This window comes from Musa acuminata, chromosome BXJ3-7 (assembly GCF_036884655.1).
Source record: "Musa acuminata AAA Group cultivar baxijiao chromosome BXJ3-7, Cavendish_Baxijiao_AAA, whole genome shotgun sequence".
NCBI classification, from domain to species: Eukaryota; Viridiplantae; Streptophyta; class Magnoliopsida; order Zingiberales; family Musaceae; genus Musa; species Musa acuminata.
Genome location: NC_088355.1, coordinates 40151883 through 40170708, shown reverse-complemented (window position 1 = coordinate 40170708; position 18826 = coordinate 40151883). Strand labels below are relative to the sequence as shown.

Below are 18826 nucleotides of genomic sequence, written 5' to 3'. Positions count from 1 at the left end.
ACACTTCCCTCTCTTATTAAAGAGACCCCCCCGCCCAAAAAACATAAAAATAAAAAGAAGAAACACGTACTCAATCGGATTCATCGTAATGTTTATTAGCATTATAGCATACATGTCTCGTCTATTAACAACGTGGCGGCAATATGTCAATTAGACACCCTATCCGATCTGAACCCTTCGTTTTCACTCGCAACGATCGTCTTCATCTCTAAAGCACGGAATCCGCACGAATCTACACCGTAGCGGAGGAGCGGAAGCGATACACGTTGAGGTTGGCACCCGGCGCCACTGCCTCCAGGAAGATTCTCGCAGTCCCCTCGTGGGAAACCGCTGCGGCCTCCTTCTCCACCAGCGCCGCCGCGAAGATACCCCACCCGCGGTGCTCTCCCCCGACTCCTCCGCACGCCGCTACGTATCCTACCATCGCCGCCTGCACCGGCCCCAGGCTCGGGTTGTACGCCGCCGACTCCATGTACGACCCCGCGTACACCCTCCCCTCTCCGTCCGCCACCGCGAAGCCCGCGGCGCACCCGCTGTACGGCGCGTGTGACGCCTTCGCTGCTGCCCCCGCCGCGGCCCTCAGCCGCTGCTGAATCCCTTCTTTCTCGATCCCCTCGTACACTTCCTCGCCGCCGCCGGCGATAACTGCGGACTCGACGGAGCCGAGATCGTTGTCGTGCGGCTCGAGGAGGAGAGGGATGCCCTTGTGAAGGAGGTCGAAGGGGCCGAATCGGTGGGGCAGGAGGGAGGATAGGGGGCGGAAGGCGGCATCCTCGTCCGAGGTGACGACGATCTGGATCTCCCCCGCGCCGCGGATCTCCTGAAGAAACTGGCGGCAGTGGCCGCAGGGAAAGGAGGAGACAGCGATGCAGCTGATGCCGGCCTCACCATGGGCGGCGGCGTTGGCGACCACGAACTGCTCCGCGTGGACGGAGTGGTTAAGCGGCAGGCCAGGGAATTCCAAGTTCACCCCGAGGAAGATCCGGCCGCTCATCCCCAGTCCGACGGCGCCGACGGGGTAGTTGGAGATGGGCGGCCGCGCCAGCCGCAGGGCGGTGGGGACTAGGAGCGGGAGGAGCTCCTTGAGGGCGGCGACTCCCGCCGTCTTGGCCATCGCCTCGGCCTCCTGCGCCGCGATCACGAACTTCCCACTCTCCATCTTCTTTCTTGGTAATTAAGAATCTGAAAGAAACCCAAAATAGAACAAATAAGAGGGAGATTTGGTGTCATCAGACATGCTATTTATATGCTTCGAAAAGAAAAATGTTGAAACCTCTTTTTCTTAGATCATGGTTGGTTGGTGGGGTAGTGCAAATAATTGAATCAAATAATGGTAGTCTATCTACGTCTGTCTTAATAATTGTGGGATGCTTATCTTGTTTCTTTCTCGTCAACCACATTGCTCGTTGATTAATGGTAGACTAAAAAGATATCCTCATACGGAAAATGTACCGAGGGAATGGTCCACGGCTTGGTTGCTTTAGCGCTGCTCTCCTAGTTGAGTGCTTCTTTTCTCTTCTTCTGGTTGTGGTGGATTGTTGTCGAGACCTTATCACCGGTGACGCCACCAACATCTGATGAGGATGGGCGAAGGATGCTTCACCTCTTGCTACACACGAGTAGTCGTTTCTTCGTTGATCGCGTGACGGTGGAATTTGTGCATGCAATGGGGAGGAGAAGTAGCGTGTGCTTTCTGGCGCCATGATCGGGATATGGTTGGCTGAAGAGGATTTCCACCACTCGACCAACGTGACACTGCATAGGATTCGCACTTAGCAAATGGAAGGAGGCTTTCCGGTGATTAGAATACGGTGCCATGCATTATTGGATGGTTCGGTGATCGTCCGACGAGGATGACAACGAAAGAACATAGAAAGTGCCAACCGCGAAGCAGCATGAAGGGCTTAGAGGACATATACTGACTTAAGCTTCATCGAGGTCGTGCATTGCTCCGATGTCATCATCTTGACCATTTGTTTTTCGAATGACGCCTTCGCAACACTGGTGCTTCTTCTGATGAACACTTTCCCTCTGAGGCCAAGTGGAAGCTATTGCATGGATCTTTTCACTCGTTTAAATATTTCGTTGATAGTATGTTTGCCAATAATGCGCATCGGAAAAGTTGATTGACACTAGAGATGAACGTTCATATTACAAAGCTTGGTCCTCGGCCAAATCGAACTGTCGAAGCTAGCAAAGAAGTCACTCGGCGGCTTCTCTAACGATGTATCAGAGCAAGTAGAGACATCGGCATCGACTGTAAGTAGCAGGAATCTTACCGTTGCTTCGGCTCTTCTGATGAAGCGCGAGAGCTCATCAAAGCTTCCGCGTACTTGGTTATCCGAACAGTCTCAGGTTCTCCTTGGTGAAACGAATCATCTTGACCGATCGTAATCGTATTGCCGTCTCCGGTGACCCTCCTTCTGGACTCAAAGGAAGTACCTAGGTCGCTCTTACAGCGTGCGCTCTTGCCCTCTTCTTCTAACCTGGGTCTCCTTTCTCCCGGAAGATTGAAGGGGGATCTGAAGGCAGCTCGAGACCAAGCGGTGTCACCAGTTTTCGCCAGATGACCGGTCAATGAATGCTCCTCGGTGAAGCAAGAGGCGATGCTGTCAAACGAATTTCTTCCGGTCGCCTCGTCGAGGGAACTTCGTCTCTCGGGAGTGGCACAGCTTGAAGGATTTATTGCAGGAGTTCCGTCAACCGAAGCAGCTTTGTTGTTCTTGCTGCCTTTTCTTAGCACCAACTTCTTAAGCTTGCCAAGGAATTTTGGTTTACGTGAGGTGATGATGTCTTTTATCACAAACGGAGGAGTATCATCACCCTCACCAGTCGATTCCAGAGACGAATAGTCCGCTTCGAGGTCCCTAAAACTCACGTCTCTATCATCCAAACCTGCACATGCGTACTCAAGTATGAGTCGTTTGGCTTTCTCCTCTGATTCTGGACTCAAACTGTTACTAAGATCCTTGGCTATCGTTTTCCCGGGAAGCGGATGATGATCCCTCTGGTCATACCTTAGGCAGGCATTGAGCCACCTGAGGTAGACCAGTTCCTCGACGTCCGTGCAGCGATCGGTTTGAAGTTGCTCGATTTCGTTCTTCAACTTCTCATTTGCTTCCCTCAGTAGGTTGACTTCCTCTACGGCTTTTGCCTGCATGATATTGGTGACGGTTAAGATCATTTTCGACCAACTCTGGGTGATGATCTGCGGTCTCCAATTAGACAGAATCTTATGAAAGGAAACATAATAACAAAGCGGTAGAAGACATCCTTGCAGACTAGATAGAGTATTCTATTTAAATGATGCGAGACCAAAATACTAATCTCTAGAGAGGAAACAGTTGATGACGCAAATAAAATAAATCCAAAGCTAAAAGAAATGAAATCACCTGCACTCTATCAAGGGTGGTGGAGATGGACGATTCTGCGGACTCCAGCCTTCGTGCCAAGTCCAAGTTTTCCTGCGTCATCATCGAATTCTCCTTTCTCAGTACACCAGCTTCGTCTTCTAACTCCTTTACCCTCTTCAACTTGTTCTGCACCTCGGCTTCGTCTCGACTCTCTCTGCGCTTTATAGCATGCATCAAGCTGATCCTCTTCTCCAGAGAGCTTATCTTCTCCCTCGCCTGCACGTGAATATATTTCTGTCTCCTCTTGAGATGCTTCACTCTTGCTCTTGCCAATCCAAGCTCTCGCATTGTTCCGGAGAACTCTGACGCCTCAAGTTTGAGCCTTAGGTTCTCATCCATCAAGGACTCGACCTTCAGAGACAAACACTTCGCCTCTACCGAGTTTAATTTCAGCTGGTTCTCGAGTTCTTTAACGGTAGCCTCCTGCAGCTCCTTCAATCCATAATACTCGAGCATTTCCATATCAAGGCTCCTGTTCCTGTCCCAAAGAGCCTGCGCCAAGTTGCTAAGGTACACGATTTCTGCATCCATTTTCGCCTTCTCGTTCTCCAACTCGATGCTGACAGGTTTCTTGGGACAAGAACCCTGTGATTCTTGTTCAGCTTCCTGCAACGGAAGTCCCTCTTCATCCCGTGAACTTGTAGCGGACTGTTCAGTGTCGTCGTCGCTTGTGGTCGCAGTTAGAGCAGTTTTGGTGACGCTGCTGGGCTTTGTGGAGGTGCCATGGATGATGTTCGCCAGAGCGTCTTTCTTTACAAACAACAATACTAATCAGACTATTAGAACGGCTAAGAGGACGAGTATAAACTACGTGGGAGTAATATTTGGAATAGGGGTTCCATTCTTACATTTTGTAGAAATAGGAGCCCATCTTTTAGGCCACTTCCAAAACATATGTGTGCAGCCATGCTATATTTACGACCCTTTTTTGATTCGTCTCCTGCTATTACAACAAGAAATACACAAAATGGGAAAAACAATGCCAGAAGGAAATCATCATGCATCAACTGTGAAGAAAAAAGTAACGGAGGTGCGAACCAGCAGCGGCTGAGGTCGGGAACTTGAGAAGGGAAACGAGGTAGCTGGATAGGTGGACGGCCAGAGCGACGCCGAGTCTTGGAAGCAGAGGTCTGCGGTCCTCCATCTCCATCTCCATCTCCATCTCCAACAACAGCTTCATCATCCCCAACCCTTTAAAACACTAATGGTTATCCTGTACGTCTTCGTATAGCCAGTGATGAAACATGTATATACGATGGAGGAGAAGAATCAATAGATGAAGGAAAGCAAGTAGTCGGTGGTGTTGCGGGAATCGTCAACCCAACTCAAATCTAGCTGCTTCTTACTGTCTTTCTCTCCTTGAGGTGGAGGATGGCTGACGAGAGCTCATCTTCTCCCTTCCCTGTTTTATATCAGCAACACAGAAGAGACGACGGAAGATTCTGACCTGGAGATGGCTGTTTCCTTCCGTTGTTTTGTTGTTGTTGTTGTTAATTTGCGGCTTGGGCTCGTCCCTTTATTGTTCCTATGGAGTATGGACACGCTGCGTTACTACCCTACCGGTGTTCCCGAGGTTTTATGTAGATGGATAGATCTCTCTCGCTTGTCTGGACTGTTAATTCGTCGTTGCCGTGTCTGTGGGTTTATTGCCGAAATTTTCCATGACTGGTCGGTCGTCGCACAACGTGGACGATTTGGCGCGTGTGATCCCGGAGATTGCCGGGAGACGAAGTTTCTCGGGTTCTTCATCCGCATTAATTTCTTCTCTCTCTCTCTCTCTCTCTCGCAATCCAATCTAGTTGAGAAAGAAAAAGAGTTTGGGTCCCGAGACGATTGCTTAGAGGAGCACGATTGTCATAGCATCTTTTCTTGGCAACTCGATCGGCTCTCTGTATGCGCCAGGCGCGTACATAACAACTCCATATATGATTCTATTGTGCGGGACGATGAACATAACGCTCTCAGGAAAGGTAGGTGGATACCCATCAAATGAATAATGCATCGCCTCTAATAACTTGGACAAAAGTAACATTTTCTCCGTCCCTATCTCATCTTCAATTACGATGGACGGATAGTCTCGAGAGGGGCGCATGCAAGAGCCACTCTGAGGGTAGGTGCGGCCTCAGAGTAAAGGTGTAATTATAACCAGTGAGACGGGTTAGTCAATGACATCAGCCATGACGATTAAGAACAGTGAAGATTACCGATCACTCATAACCCAATATTAGAAATCTAGCAAGTTGAACGAGAAGATAAAAATACCCAACCCTCCTACACTTGTTGAGGTCGGATCCTCTCTAGCCCATGACGAATGTCCAACTCGCAGCCCGTCTTTAACGGGCCACGAGGAAGTCTGTTGAGGCCTAATGGGCCCCTTTCTTGTACGTGTTTACCAAATGCGGCGCACGAGTGCGGTTCTCATGGAGCGACTTCCTCGACTCGCCTCTCTGCGTATAGGAGATTGAGGGGTATTGAGTTAGTGGGAAAGAATAGATCTGGAAACGCAGATCGTTTCCGATTGAGCCCAGCTCTTCCTGTCCGTCGCCATGGAAACCGAGACGAGGAGCCCGATCGTCGGCGGAGGAGATGGACAAGAGGAGGTGACGGCGGCGTCGGCGCTTCGCCTCCTCCCCTTCGCCGGGGCCGCACAACAGCACTACGTCTCCGAGCTCCTCTCCTTTACCCTCGATCGCCTTCACAAGGTCACCCTACTTCCTCCCCGTCCTTCAATTTTGTGGCAGATCTGCTGAGGAGGTGTGGTCACGCAGGAGCCGGAGCTTTTGCGCGTCGATGCGGAGCGTATCCGGAGGCAGATGCAGGAGGTGGCAGTGGGAAACTACCGCGCTTTTATTGCCGCAGCGGATGCTGTCTCTGTCATCAAGGAACAACTCTCCGGCTTCGATAAACACCTTGATTCTTTGGTACGCCTTACCCATCCATCGTAAACCCTTCTTACGCTCTGATATACTTTGTGATTCTAGTTATTCATTGCTTTCCTGATGAATTGGCTGCTCCTAACATTTGGATTTTGAACTGTCTTTCGTTGAATCTAATTTTTCCTAGTCTTCTCGTTGCAATGTCTCGTCGACAACATTTGGGTTTCAATCTATCGATTTATTTGAAGTAATCTTCATAGAGGGCTTAGAGGAAGAACATGATATTGGTTGTGACAAAATGGGTGTTGAAAATTATTAAATGTGATGTGATCTCATGAAATGATCGGATGAAAATATATGACCAACTCATCTGGGGACTGTTTGGCTGATGTTTTGAAGGAGTCTGGTTGAAGGCATAGGATTCGGCACAGAGTTTATTCCTATAAGCACGACTTAAACTGATAAAATGAGGGAGGTTGTTGTTCCTTCTCTCCTATAAAGTTTGAGTGTGTCACTGCTTGTTCTATCACTGAGGCTTATATAGTGCTCCTCCTCTCTTTTATTTGGAAACTAGCCTTTTAATCTGTCACATTGTTTCACATCAATCTCTGCATTTGCATATTCATATTTGCCTCTATATGGACAAAAAACATTTTTTGAAGCTTTCTGCTTTTTGCCGATTAACCAAGAGAAAGGGAAACATGTTTAAGGGGTGACTTCTAATTCATACCTAACAAAAAGGAAAAAATCTTTGACTCCTTAGCTTTTCTCCATCATCTTTCATTTGTTGTTGTTTTAATAAAGTCTTTCTTCCTTTTGTACCTGACGTGATTTTTCTTCTTGTTTTATTAAATCTCATGAACATGGATCTTAACCGACCATGGATTTTAATTAAATATGTCAGATCTCATGAACATGGATCTTAACCGATTTCAGTATAGAGCTAGGTCGTCACCCGAAAGTGATGTGAGGCACCTTCACCACCTAGGTGTCCCAAATTGGAAACAATGGGCTAGGGGGTTCACCTGGAAGCGGCCCGTCATGTTGGCGTTCAAATGTGGTGCCAAGTAGGCAAGTGTTCTCATTGTTTTAAACCAATAAGAGTAAAGAAGTTAGTCTAAAAACAGAGGGTTAGGTTAGTAGCTTGGAATATAAGCACTTTTAGAGAAGGGATTATAATTGATAGACACTATGCTTACAAAAAGAATAAATATTATTTGCTTGCAAGAGACTAAGTGCGTAGGAAAAAAATTAGAGAGATTGTGAGTATTGGATTTAAAATTTGGTATATTAGAACAGTTAAACACAGAAAATATAGGAATTATCCTTGATAAGGCTCTTAAGAACAATGTTATAGATATAAAAAAAATTTGAAGATAGAATTATAGTTCTAAAATTTATGAAAGGACAAGATGTTTTGAATATTATCGGTGCTTATGCCCTTCAAGTTAGATTAGATGATCAAACCAAAAGAGAATTTTGGGAAAGCTTAGATGATATCATTCAAGGAATGCCTATAATAAAAAAAACTTATAATTAGAGGGGATTTGAATGGTCATACAAGGCAAATATATGGTGAATATAAATGGGTGCATAGAGGCTATGGTTATAGGAAGTGAAATGAAGATGATAGTATGATTTTGGATATTGCAACTTTGTATGATCTTATGATTGTAAATATTCACTTTAAGAAGAGAAGTGAACATTTGATTATTTATAAGAGTGGTTACGACTATAATCAAATAAATTTTTTTTTCTCACTAGAAAGGTGGATAAGGTTATTTGTAAGAATTGTAAAGTTATACATGGTGAAAGTTTGACGAATCAACATAGGCTAATGGTATTAGATATTTACTGTAGATTATGGAAGAAGAAAAAGATAGTAGAAAAATTTACCAGGACTAGATATAAAGAATCTAAAAAAGAGGCTAAAAAGTGATTAATATGACAAGATATAAAGCTTATGATAATTTTTATAAAAAATTAGGTACTAAAGATAGTGAAAAAGATATATATCGAACTACTAAAGCTAGAAAAGTGTAAGGATTTAGTTAATATTAGATGCATTAAAGATGAAGATTAAAGAATACTTATTAATGATAATGAGATCAAGGAAAGATGAAAAAATATTTTTATAAATTATTTAATAAATATTCCACATAGGACAGATTTAATGATAGATAATAGTAGTAGATTTAATAATCATATATTTGTTCGTAAAATTAGAGCTAGTGAACTAAAATACACATTAAAGAAAATGAAAATAGCTACTAGTGTGAGGCTTGATAGTATCCCTGTTGAGGTCTGAAAAAGTTTAGTGGACAAGGGAGTAGCTTGGTTAGTTAGCTTATTAAACAAAATCATGAGATTCAGAAGGATGCCTGATGAATGGATAAAGAGTTTTTTAGTGTCAATTTATAAAAATAAGAGTGACATACAAATTTGTTCAAATTATTATGGAATTACAATTATGAGTCATACTATAAAATTTTGAAAAAGAATTATTGAAAGTAGTAAAAGGCTTGAAATAAATATCTCTGAAAATAAATTTAGTTTTATGCCTGAAAGATCAACCATAGAAGCTATTTATTTATTAAGATAATTAATGAAAAAGTATAAAAAAAAAGAAAGATTTGCATGTGGTTATTAATTTATTGATTTAAAAAAAGCCTATGATAGGATTTTTAAAGATTTGTTATGGTGGATTTTAGAAAAGAAAGGTGTATCGATTAATTATATTAATGTTATCAAAGTTATGTATAATAATATAACTACTAGTATTAGAACAATAGGGATTGTGTCTAGTGAGCTTCCTATTAGTATAGGATTATATCAAGGATCTGCATTAAGTCCATATCTTTTCACATTGATAATGAATGAATTTACTAGCCACTGACACGATAGACCTCCCTGGTGTATGTTATTTGCTGATGATATTGTCTTAGTTGATGAGAGCCTTAATGGAATTACTTATAAACTTGAGCTGCGAAGACAATAAACTAAAGGTTTTATATTAAATAGGACTAAAATTGAATATAGCAAATCTAATTTTAGTGATTCTAGGAATAGACAGGAGAATATAGTTAAGTTGGATTGGCAATAAATCCCCTTAAGTAAAAGCTTTATGTATCTTGGATCAATTATTCAACAAGATGAGAAATCAATTAAAATATTATTTATAGAGTAAAAACAGGATGGTTAAAATGACGAGGGGTGTTAGGAGTCTTGTGTGATCACCGAATACCTTTGGGATTAGAAGAAAAATTTTATAAGACAGTTGTGAGACCAACAATATTTTATAGATATGAGTATTGGGCAGTTAAGAAATAACATATACAAGAAGTTTGTGTTGTTGATATGAGAATGTTTTGATGGATGTGTGAAGTTGCTAAGAAAGATAGGAAAATAAATACTTTTATTCGTGAACAACTAGGTATCGTTTCAATAGAGGATGTGATGAGAGAAAATCGTTTAAGATGGTATGAGCATGCGCTTAGAAGATATTCAAATTTGATGGTTAGAAGAGGTGAAATAATTAACGTTGGTAGTACGATGAGAGGTAGAGGAAGACCTAAAAATACATTAATAGAAATTATAAATAAAGATTTAATTACTCTGAACTTAACTACACATATGGTTTTTTATAGATCTCAGTGACGACAAAAGATCCATGTAGCTGACCCCAAATAGTTGGGATTTATGGTTTTGTTGCTGTTGTTTTGTCATTATATCTTATTTTCTCTTTGCCATTGTTCTACTTTTAATTTTCAAATTTTGCTCTTTCTTCTTCCATCTTCTCTTTTACCTGCTTCTTATTCTGGCTTTTTTGGATAACAACTTAGACTCTGTACATTTCTTTTCCAGATTACTATTCAGCTGCATTGATAGTTTGATGTCACTGTTGTATGAGTTTTATAAAAACTTAATAGTGTGTTTGTCCTTTATATGTATTTGTAAGATTATTGTTTGAACAAAAATATATTTCATTCTAAATAACATTTATCATGGTGGGTTGACAGGTTTGAGTTATGATGTATTTACATTTATAGGATGTTAAAGAGATCTACACTGACTTTCTAGCTGCATGCTTACTGCAGATAACAGAGATACCAAGTCTCACTGCTGGTTGTACAGAGTTTATTGAATCTGCTCAGCAAATTTTGGAGGAAAGGATGCTCAATCAGACGTTGCTGGCCAATCACACTACTCTACTTGATTTGCTTGAAATTCCTCAGCTAATGGATACGTATGTACTTTATTTTGTAAAATAAATTATACCTGTCAAATCTTATCTTAATGCCTGTACATGGATTCTGCTGCCATAGTTGTACTTATGGAAATTTTAATTAATTTAAATCATATTACATGCATCTTGATGCTAGCAATTTTAGATTTTAATTGTTGTAGATGTTCCATTAGACATATTTTATATATTTTTTATTGTGCTTACTTGCCATGTGGGACATGTTCCATGTACTTATTTCCTCTTTGTGAATTCTTTAGCTTTTCTTCAATTTCCTTTTGAACACAAGGCATTGCTAATTTTGACATTGTGGTTTCATGTACTTATTTTGTTGATTCGTGAATAATTAGTTGTAACTTTGATAGATGAAAGAACTGTTTAATATTACTCGGGAGACCTATATACGTGTAGGTAGAAAATGCAAAACAACTAATTTTACTGGTCTAAATAGAGATAGAGAGACCTAAAATATTTTATTAGAAACTATAAATACAGATTTAAATACTCTTAATGTAACTGAGAATATGATTTTTTTTAAAGATCCATGTAGTTGACCCAAATGTTTGGGATATTACAGCTTTGTTGTTGTTTTTTTTCTAAAAGATTAATTATAAATTTTCATTACATTAAACAACGGATGCTCAAATATGGACTCGAAGTCGCTTGTCGCCTGTCAATGTGTATCTATGTAGGCTGTTCTTTTTTCCTTGTGCAGGATGATCCTAATTCCAACATACAAACTAGATGGATTTACGTTATCATTATGTTAAATCTTGAAGTATCTTGGAAGTGATATCTTTGGTCGACAGCAGAATTTGATAATAATTGGATGTGTATTAGTGTTAGTTTGTAGCTTGTTCTTTGAGCCAAGAAATAAGCTAGTGCTTGCTAAGGGTGTGCAAAGGAACTAATCCAACTGATTAACCAAACTGGACCTTACCAGTGCATCTGTTTTGGTTTGCTTCAATTACATTTTGTCTCATCAAATGCAGAGATGATATATCTGATTCTTACAGATGGAGCATATAATATCATTTATGATAATTAATATATACAAGATATAGTTATCGTGAATTCTATCCTTATAGATGGAGCATATCTTCTGTAAACTATAATATTTATATCGAACAATATTCTACAAATACAATATGATTATAAAAAATGAATATAAAATGCCACAAAAACCAAACATATTTTGGTTAGATTCAGTTTATTTCCTTTACAGATCAATGCAGCATGGTTAGTTCTGCATACTGAACTTGTTTAGTGTAATTCGAATTTTTTTTCAAAATTGAATTGATCTATATGCATTCCTACCAACCACATGTAGTGCTAATTCTGATCATGGTCATTTGTCACCATTTCATGCACGTAGCCCCCTGTCTTCTGTACAATGCAGGACATAATGTTGGACCAGTAATTTGACATCCTTGTTTAACTCTTATTTATAATCAGTTCCTTGAACTATCTTCTGATATTGAAACATGTTTTAAAGTTGATGAATTGTTACCATTAGGTCTTTTGAGGTAACTTGAGATAGCATAATATTCATACTGGTATCCTTTCCCTTTATCTTTTTGGTCAATTTTCTGTTATGGTTGAAAGTTTGGTTATGTTGTGCATTATAATAATATCTTTGTCTTAAATTTATGAGCCTCTTTCCCTGGATATTATCATTTCACTGTCAAGTGGATCCAGGTAGATGCTAGTAACTTGTGAACACGTGTTCGTTCTTTGCAGATGTATAAGGAATGGTAATTATGATGAGGCTCTTGACCTAGAAGCTTTTGTCAACAAGCTGTCAAAAATGCATGCTGAGTAAGTTTTTTCTAGCGACTGAGTTTAGGTCTTGCTATTGTTTTATTTGGAAATAGTCCAACCAGTATTATTATTATCTATATATTCCATTATGATAGCTAGCATTTGATATTTGGAATCAAGGTTACCTGTCATTCAGGCATTGGCAGCAGAAGTCCGGAAGACAACACAATCTCTACTATCTCAACTTCTGCAGAAACTTCGAACCAACATCCAGGTAGTTGTCTAAGTGTGTTAAAAGACCCGTAGTGGATTTGTGAACTTGTGGTTTCCCTGAAATGGTTCATTTGATTTCACAAGATATATTTTTAACTGTGGTTACACAACGATATGCAGTTACCTGAATGCTTGCGCATTGTTGCACATCTGCGACGAATAGGAGTATTTACTGAATCTGAGTTACGTTTACAGGTTGGTCTACTGATGAACGGATTTGTATATTTTTCTTTTGGCTCAAGTAGAATAAATGGACCTTTTGTTAGCTAGAATAAACTACGTTTCTTTGAGCTCAGTAATCTTTGACATCTCAAATATATAATCTTATGTTAGTACATTTTTGCAAATGTATTTTAAATTGAGAGAACCTCCCAAATGTATATTAAATTGCAGATGTTGATGTGAACTTGTGAAGAAACATCTCATTCATTTGATTAATGTTTTACTCCTGACTATAACGTTTTGAAATGTTCATTGTAAAATACTTGGAATAAAACAAATTAACCAAGTTGGAAGACACTAATATGTGATTATATAATTTTGATGCCATATGAATGTTTGTTTCAAAGACTATTGTACCGTGCTAACTGGTGGTATTGGTCCATGGGGGGATCGGTTGGTAGTAGCGTACTGTATGTCTGTATATACCCTGTACGTCGCTACGTATCTTTTTTTGGAAAAAGGTTGAAAAATGACTGAAAATTTATAAATTTTTCAAAAGGTTTTTTTAATCCTAATTTAATGGTAATTTTATTATATTTAATTAAGAATAGAGTGTATATGAGACAAGTAAATGCATAAGGCTGTGATTAACCCTAAGTACCCCTAGTTTGGGCCTAAATGCAAGATGATAGGCCTAATTGAGGTTAACACAAGAAAATGACCTTAATCATGTTTAATCTTTGTGAATATGCATTAATACGCTTCTAATTATATGAAATGATAGATAAAACATAGAAAGAAGTTTAATATTTTTAAATTGCGGAGAAATTCCATTAGATCCTGAGTTTAAATCACTTATTTATCCAAATCAATAGCTTGATTACCACTAATTGTCAATTAGGAACTTTAATCATAGGTGAATGTGAGAAAGAGTGAAAAAGAGGGTGAGAACGAGAGAGTGAATGAGAGCGAGTGAGAGTGAGTGAAAGAGAGGGGAAGGAGGAGATTTAAAGTCCCAAAAGAGACCCCAATGGTCAATTTGATAATTGGGTCAAACTTGACCCAATTTGGAATTTGATCGATATTGACCCATATCGTTTGATACAAATTAGTTTCAACCGTATTGGTCAATACATCACCCATGTCCGATGCCTAACCCTTTTCAAGCATACCACTCAAAATGGGTTGGTCTGCATATCGATCAACTGGCGGACTAGTATGTATCATCCGTTCCATACCATTTTGAGCGGTATGTCAAACATTGGTTTGTTTTGCTAATCTAGAACCTTAATCTTCTAAGAAATTCTAGCATTAAAAATATTTAAAAAAGGAATTTGTAGACAACTTTCTAGTATTAAAGAGGGTTTTCCATAATAATTTACATATTTTGATAAATTTCTGATGATAAGTTTCTAATTGATTGTTTAAATTGCTAATATAGCAAAATCTTAAAGAGCTTAGATGTTTATTCCATTTGGAAGTAATTTTTTGGGTGCTTCAAAATCTTCATGATTCTGCAATTTTGAGTTGAATCATGTGAAAGTATTTTATGGTAACTTTATTCTTGTGTATGATAATTATCAAATGAAAAATAGTTAACTAAACTTAGTTTTGTTAATCAATGTACAAAGAGTCTTATGCCTGCTTTTGGATTATCAGGACATGGAACCCGAAACCTTTTGGCCATAGATATATCTGTGCCTGTGTATGGTCCCTAAAGTATATTTAAATATAGTAATAGAAGACCATGAGAAGTATGCCATAAAAATGTAAACAAGCTTTTGTAAATATGGTCAATGAAGGTTTTCTCTGTTTTCTTAATATGTGCAAGTCCGTATTTTGGGCATTCTAGAGGTGGTACTTTGGTGTTTAATCAGATATAAGATAGAACTGCTTGCATTTTTCCAAACTTTTGATCCTTTGACCAATTGTTCTGACTAATCTTTCAAATTGCTTGATTTATTAATGAATATAGATATATAAATTTTGTTTAAGTGCTTTTTGATTGTCACGAGTTGTGCAGACTTTGTTATGCTTTGAACTAGTCTCACTCACTGGATCTGTTTTATAAACAGTTTTTGAGGTGTAGAGAGACATGGCTTTCAGGCATTCTTGATGACTTGGACCAGAGAAATGTCTATGAGTACTTGAAAGGAATGGTGAATTGCCACAGGATGCATCTATTTGATGTTGTTAACCAATACCGTGCTATATTCAACAATGATAAATCTGGGAGTGAGGAGAACTATGATGGTGGGCTTCTTTTCAGCTGGGCTATGCATCAAATAAAAAGTCACCTTAGCACACTCGAAGCCATGCTTCCAAAAATTACTGAAGGAGGTTCAATGTCGAATATTCTTGACCAATGCATGGTGAGAGATTGTTTCTATGCAGTTTTGTCTTTTAGGTAAACTTTGATCAGCCAGAGCTTAAGATACTTCACCTTATGACTATTCAGCACAACTCCTATTTTGGGTTACAATTTATTTTGGTATTGCTTTGGTGAACTTTATATTTTCTCTGTTGCTAGCATGTAGGATTTTCGGCTACTTGCCAATGTGCACTTGTCTGTGCTTAGAAAACATATTTTTCTCCCATTTAAATATTTAATTTTTTAGGTCCTTAGAAATTCATTTTCTGTCCATATCTTTTTGTAGTCAATCCTTTTTTATGGATTAATTTTTCTAATCCTTTGGCCTTTCAGTTTGATGTCTATGCTTATTTAATTACTAGACTACCAGTTTGTATAATTTTTTGAGGATTTTTGTACTTGATGCTATCTGTTGCATTTTCTGACATTGTTAATGTATGATGCATAATTAAGGGTGTTGAATGCTCTTCGAAGCTGTACATAGCTTGTAGGCTATAACATACGTTTATTATACAAACATTGTTGCTATCTTCTTAGAGTTACATGCCTTCTCTAAACTACTTTGACAAATCTATTTTCCTGATTTCATTAATTTTGTTTTGTCATTTTTGTGAGTATCGGGATTAGTACGAGGCACTTCCTCCAGCTAGTTTTGTTTGCTGTGTTCAATTTAATGTTAATTTTCTGTTGCCTTCAGTACTGTGCAATGGGTCTTGGCTTGGTTGGACTTGATTTCAGAGGCTTGCTGCCTCCACTTTTTGAGGGGTAAATGAGCATCTTTATTTTGTTCTTTTAGACTGAATAATATTAGGTTGTATTGTCATCTTGTAACTAACAATCTTTCGTCTATTACAGTGCAGTTATCAACTTATTTTCAAAGAATATGAGAACTGCTGTTGAGAATTTCCAGGTATCCTTGCAATTAGTACATGTACAAACTTATGGTGATAGTTTATGACTACCTTTTTCAATCATTATTCAAAGAACTAATGCCTTATTTTATTCATACCTAATATGTTCAGAGTGAGCTTTTTTTGTCAAATTGGCCTTTGGCAACTGCTCGTACATAATTCGTTTTTACTACTTTGGCCTTTGTTATAAGTATGTATGACGTAGTTCTGAGAAACTCTATTGAATTACTTGGCTACGTAGATCCATAGCACAATTAGACTCTTGTCATTCACAACACCTAGTTAGTGGAACATATTCTCTTTACTCGATAAACAATTTATTTACACAAGAACCTCAGTTTTCTCTATTTGGTGATGCTATCCGATAATGCCGAAAAATTTTACAGTCACTCGAGACCAATGCCTCCATTTAAAATGTTCTCCATCTAATGTTTAGTTGCCCTCAGTTAGAGATAGAATATCTCAGTAAAATTTCTTAGTACAAGCCAATCTGGTTCAGTGTCATTCATGATCTATGATCTATCCAATGAAGATCTCCGCATCCTATATCATAATGCTCTGCTGATGAAAGTATCATCTCCTTAAATGGTCATAATATTAGTTTCTAATAGAAACGCTATCATACCAAAAAGGTAATGTTAAATGTATTTGTACTTTTTGTTTGGTTAGATTGTCCTAGATTCACATCGTTGGGTTCCTTTGCCATCTGTTGGTTTTGCCACTAATGGAGCAATGGATGAAGGCAAGGATGACATATCACCACCTTCAGTCCTGATGGAGCATCCACCTGTTGCTGTGTTTGTTAATGGTGAGTACAAATACTTGTTTACCACAAATTCTTCTTAGCATGCACTGGTCAGAATGATCAGGTTAATGCTGCGATATACATGAGGTGCAAATAAGCTTTAAGCAATTGCAGTTGTTCAGTTTTTCTATGTGCCTTTGCAATGGGATTGCTCATGGGGGGATGGGGGTTGCCGTAGATATAGCTCAATGGTGAACTTGTTTAACCAACCAACAAGAAGAAAAAGATGCTCCTTAGCACTTTGCTTTTGCGATTTCAATCTTGCAGCTGATATGTTGCTATGCAGGTGTTTCAGCTGCTATGAATGAATTACGACCATGTGCTCCGGTGAGCTTGAAGTACAATCTGGCTCAGGAGGTTGTGAAGGGCCTACAAGCTGTTTCCGACTCCTTGGTGAGATACAATGCCATGCGAGTCCTCCGAAGAAATGAGTCTACCCTCTTTCTGTCACTGTGTCAAGCTTTCATCGAGGTCAGCTGAATTGAATTTATTCTGCTTCATGCTGTTTTCATGAAGTGACACTATTGTATGACTAGCTTGTGGTGTTGATAGGTCGCTTACCCGTATTGTGCAACTTGCTTTGGCCGATGCTATCCAAATGGAGCAACCTTGATCATGGAACACAGAGGCATGTTGGATGGTGTCAGCCAGTTATTAGCAGTGATCCCACCGACGAAAGGATCAAGAAATTCTTTGGACAGCAAGGAAGAGAAGCATCCAACAGATGGCGGTGGTGCTACAATGGCCGAGAATGGGGCTTCGGTTAATGATGAAGAACCAGGGAGTGATAATCGTACTGATCAAAGCAGCACTGGCATAGTGCCAACAGATATGGATATGGATGACAAATAAAGTCCGACAAATGCTTCCATCAGCATGGTTGTCGTGATTAAATGGCATTTTGCCCAAGTTTTACTTGGCAGCAGCTACCATTATATTGTATCAGTACAAGTTGTCTACACATGGTGGTTGACGAGGGTGAGTTTTAACTTTGTGTTTTGAGGCTATATCGACACCAAGTACGACTGCCATTCTTCCGTGTAGTGCTCGCGTACTCTGGAGGAGGAGAATAAAGATCATTTGCGCGTGTGTTTCTGTCGATGTGGTATGTTCCTCAGCCCCTGATCAAGTAACATCATAACAGTCCTGACAAATTTCAGGGTCGGTATGATCTCTCACACGACGTGGTGTCCGTACGCATCGTGTTCGACCGACATAGGCATTGGGTAAAGGTGCGATGCCGCGGACGCCATCGCCAACGGAATTCTCTGTGCCTCCGATCACAAGTGCTCGCCGCTGTTCTGATGAAACCCTCGAGGTACCTCTAATTCGTTCCTTGATACAGGATACTTCGAGAACCTAAACTATGTGTTCTAACTATATCTTCACATCTCCTCACGGGTTGCTCGGCTTTGACTTCTTCGTATGTGTCCAAATGTAATATTCTTTTAGTTAGTTACATGTCGGGAACAGAGGCATACATAAAAAAATTGAAATAAATGTAAATGGGGAATCGACACCATCCGTCTACGGACATTATTCGTTGATGGTTCAACCACCTTCAATAAAGACAGTGTCGACATTATCTTAAAGGATCCAGACCAACAGATATACGAGTAAGCCCTCATATTTGAAAGTATTCGAACCAAACAGATATACGAGCAAGCCCTCATATTCGAATAATTTAAGATATCTAATAATGATGTCAAATATGAAGCACTCATCTCGAAATTTTAGCTCACACATGAATCCCAGGTTCAAGAGTTAACGGTGTTTAGTGACTCACAACTAGTCGTAAGCTAGGTGGGATGAAACTATGAAGCCTGAGATACAATTATGGCAAAATACCCCGTCGAGATACAAATATTAGCTTAAAACCTTTTCTAACTCCAGGTGTTCTAAATACCATGTGAGGAGAATATTGAGGTAGATGCACTCGCCCAATTAGCATCCACTCATCGTGTTGAGCTTCTTAATGCACTCCCGAGCCATCAAGAAGCTCGATACGGTT

The 18826-nt window shown here is 39.6% G+C and overlaps 3 protein-coding genes across 9 annotated transcripts; 1 reads left to right on the top strand and 2 right to left on the bottom strand.

The window, feature by feature from the left end:
* Positions 1 to 67: 67 nt before the first annotated feature.
* Positions 68 to 1203, bottom strand: LOC135642480 (cytidine deaminase 1-like). Its single transcript, XM_065158673.1, has one exon. The coding sequence runs from the start codon at positions 1157 to 1159 to the stop codon at positions 233 to 235; it is 927 nt and encodes a 308-aa protein (XP_065014745.1). The 5' UTR covers positions 1160 to 1203; the 3' UTR covers positions 68 to 232.
* A 904-nt stretch (positions 1204 to 2107) lies between these two features.
* LOC103992692 (protein CHUP1, chloroplastic-like) lies at positions 2108 to 5189 on the bottom strand. Of its 7 annotated transcripts, none has more exons than XM_018828684.2 (5): positions 4861 to 5165; positions 4452 to 4604; positions 4262 to 4356; positions 3393 to 4163; positions 2108 to 3154 (listed from the first exon to the last, which is right to left on the bottom strand). In XM_018828684.2, exons 2-5 carry the CDS (start codon positions 4594 to 4596, stop codon positions 2276 to 2278), a joined length of 1890 nt encoding a protein of 629 aa, XP_018684229.2. In that variant the 5' UTR covers positions 4597 to 4604; positions 4861 to 5165; the 3' UTR covers positions 2108 to 2275. The 7 variants fall into 7 exon arrangements, with proteins under 7 accessions (XP_018684229.2, XP_018684227.2, XP_009410777.2 ...); XM_065158672.1 differs by having other exon boundaries at positions 2757 to 2895; positions 3018 to 3154; positions 4452 to 5189; XM_018828682.2 differs by having other exon boundaries at positions 4452 to 5164.
* A 652-nt stretch (positions 5190 to 5841) lies between these two features.
* On the top strand, positions 5842 to 17916 carry LOC135642810 (conserved oligomeric Golgi complex subunit 8-like). The gene is made up of 12 exons (XM_065159256.1): positions 5842 to 6115; positions 6182 to 6334; positions 10387 to 10535; positions 12273 to 12350; positions 12474 to 12567; positions 12687 to 12761; positions 14804 to 15100; positions 15797 to 15864; positions 15955 to 16009; positions 16680 to 16818; positions 17102 to 17286; positions 17368 to 17916. Exons 1-12 carry the CDS (start codon positions 5960 to 5962, stop codon positions 17665 to 17667), a joined length of 1749 nt encoding a protein of 582 aa, XP_065015328.1. The 5' UTR covers positions 5842 to 5959; the 3' UTR covers positions 17668 to 17916.
* Positions 17917 to 18826: the final 910 nt, after the last annotated feature.

Excerpts from the sequence above, each read along its gene's own strand:
- LOC135642480 (XM_065158673.1), bottom strand. The coding sequence starts at position 1,159 with ATGGAGAGTGGGAAGTTCGTGATCGCGGCGCAGGAGGCCGAGGCGATG.
- LOC103992692 (XM_018828684.2), bottom strand. The coding sequence starts at position 4,596 with ATGATGAAGCTGTTGTTGGAGATGGAGATGGAGATGGAGATGGAGGAC. Across the intron at positions 4,357-4,451 it reads CCCGACCTCAGCCGCTGCTG|CAGGAGACGAATCAAAAAAG; the intron begins GTTCGCACCTCC and ends TTGTTGTAATAG. Across the intron at positions 3,155-3,392 it reads CCACCCTTGATAGAGTGCAG|GCAAAAGCCGTAGAGGAAGT; the intron begins GTGATTTCATTT and ends AATATCATGCAG.
- LOC135642810 (XM_065159256.1), top strand. The coding sequence starts at position 5,960 with ATGGAAACCGAGACGAGGAGCCCGATCGTCGGCGGAGGAGATGGACAA. Across the intron at positions 10,536-12,272 it reads ATTCCTCAGCTAATGGATAC|ATGTATAAGGAATGGTAATT; the intron begins GTATGTACTTTA and ends CGTTCTTTGCAG. Across the intron at positions 16,010-16,679 it reads CTGCTGTTGAGAATTTCCAG|ATTGTCCTAGATTCACATCG; the intron begins GTATCCTTGCAA and ends TTGTTTGGTTAG.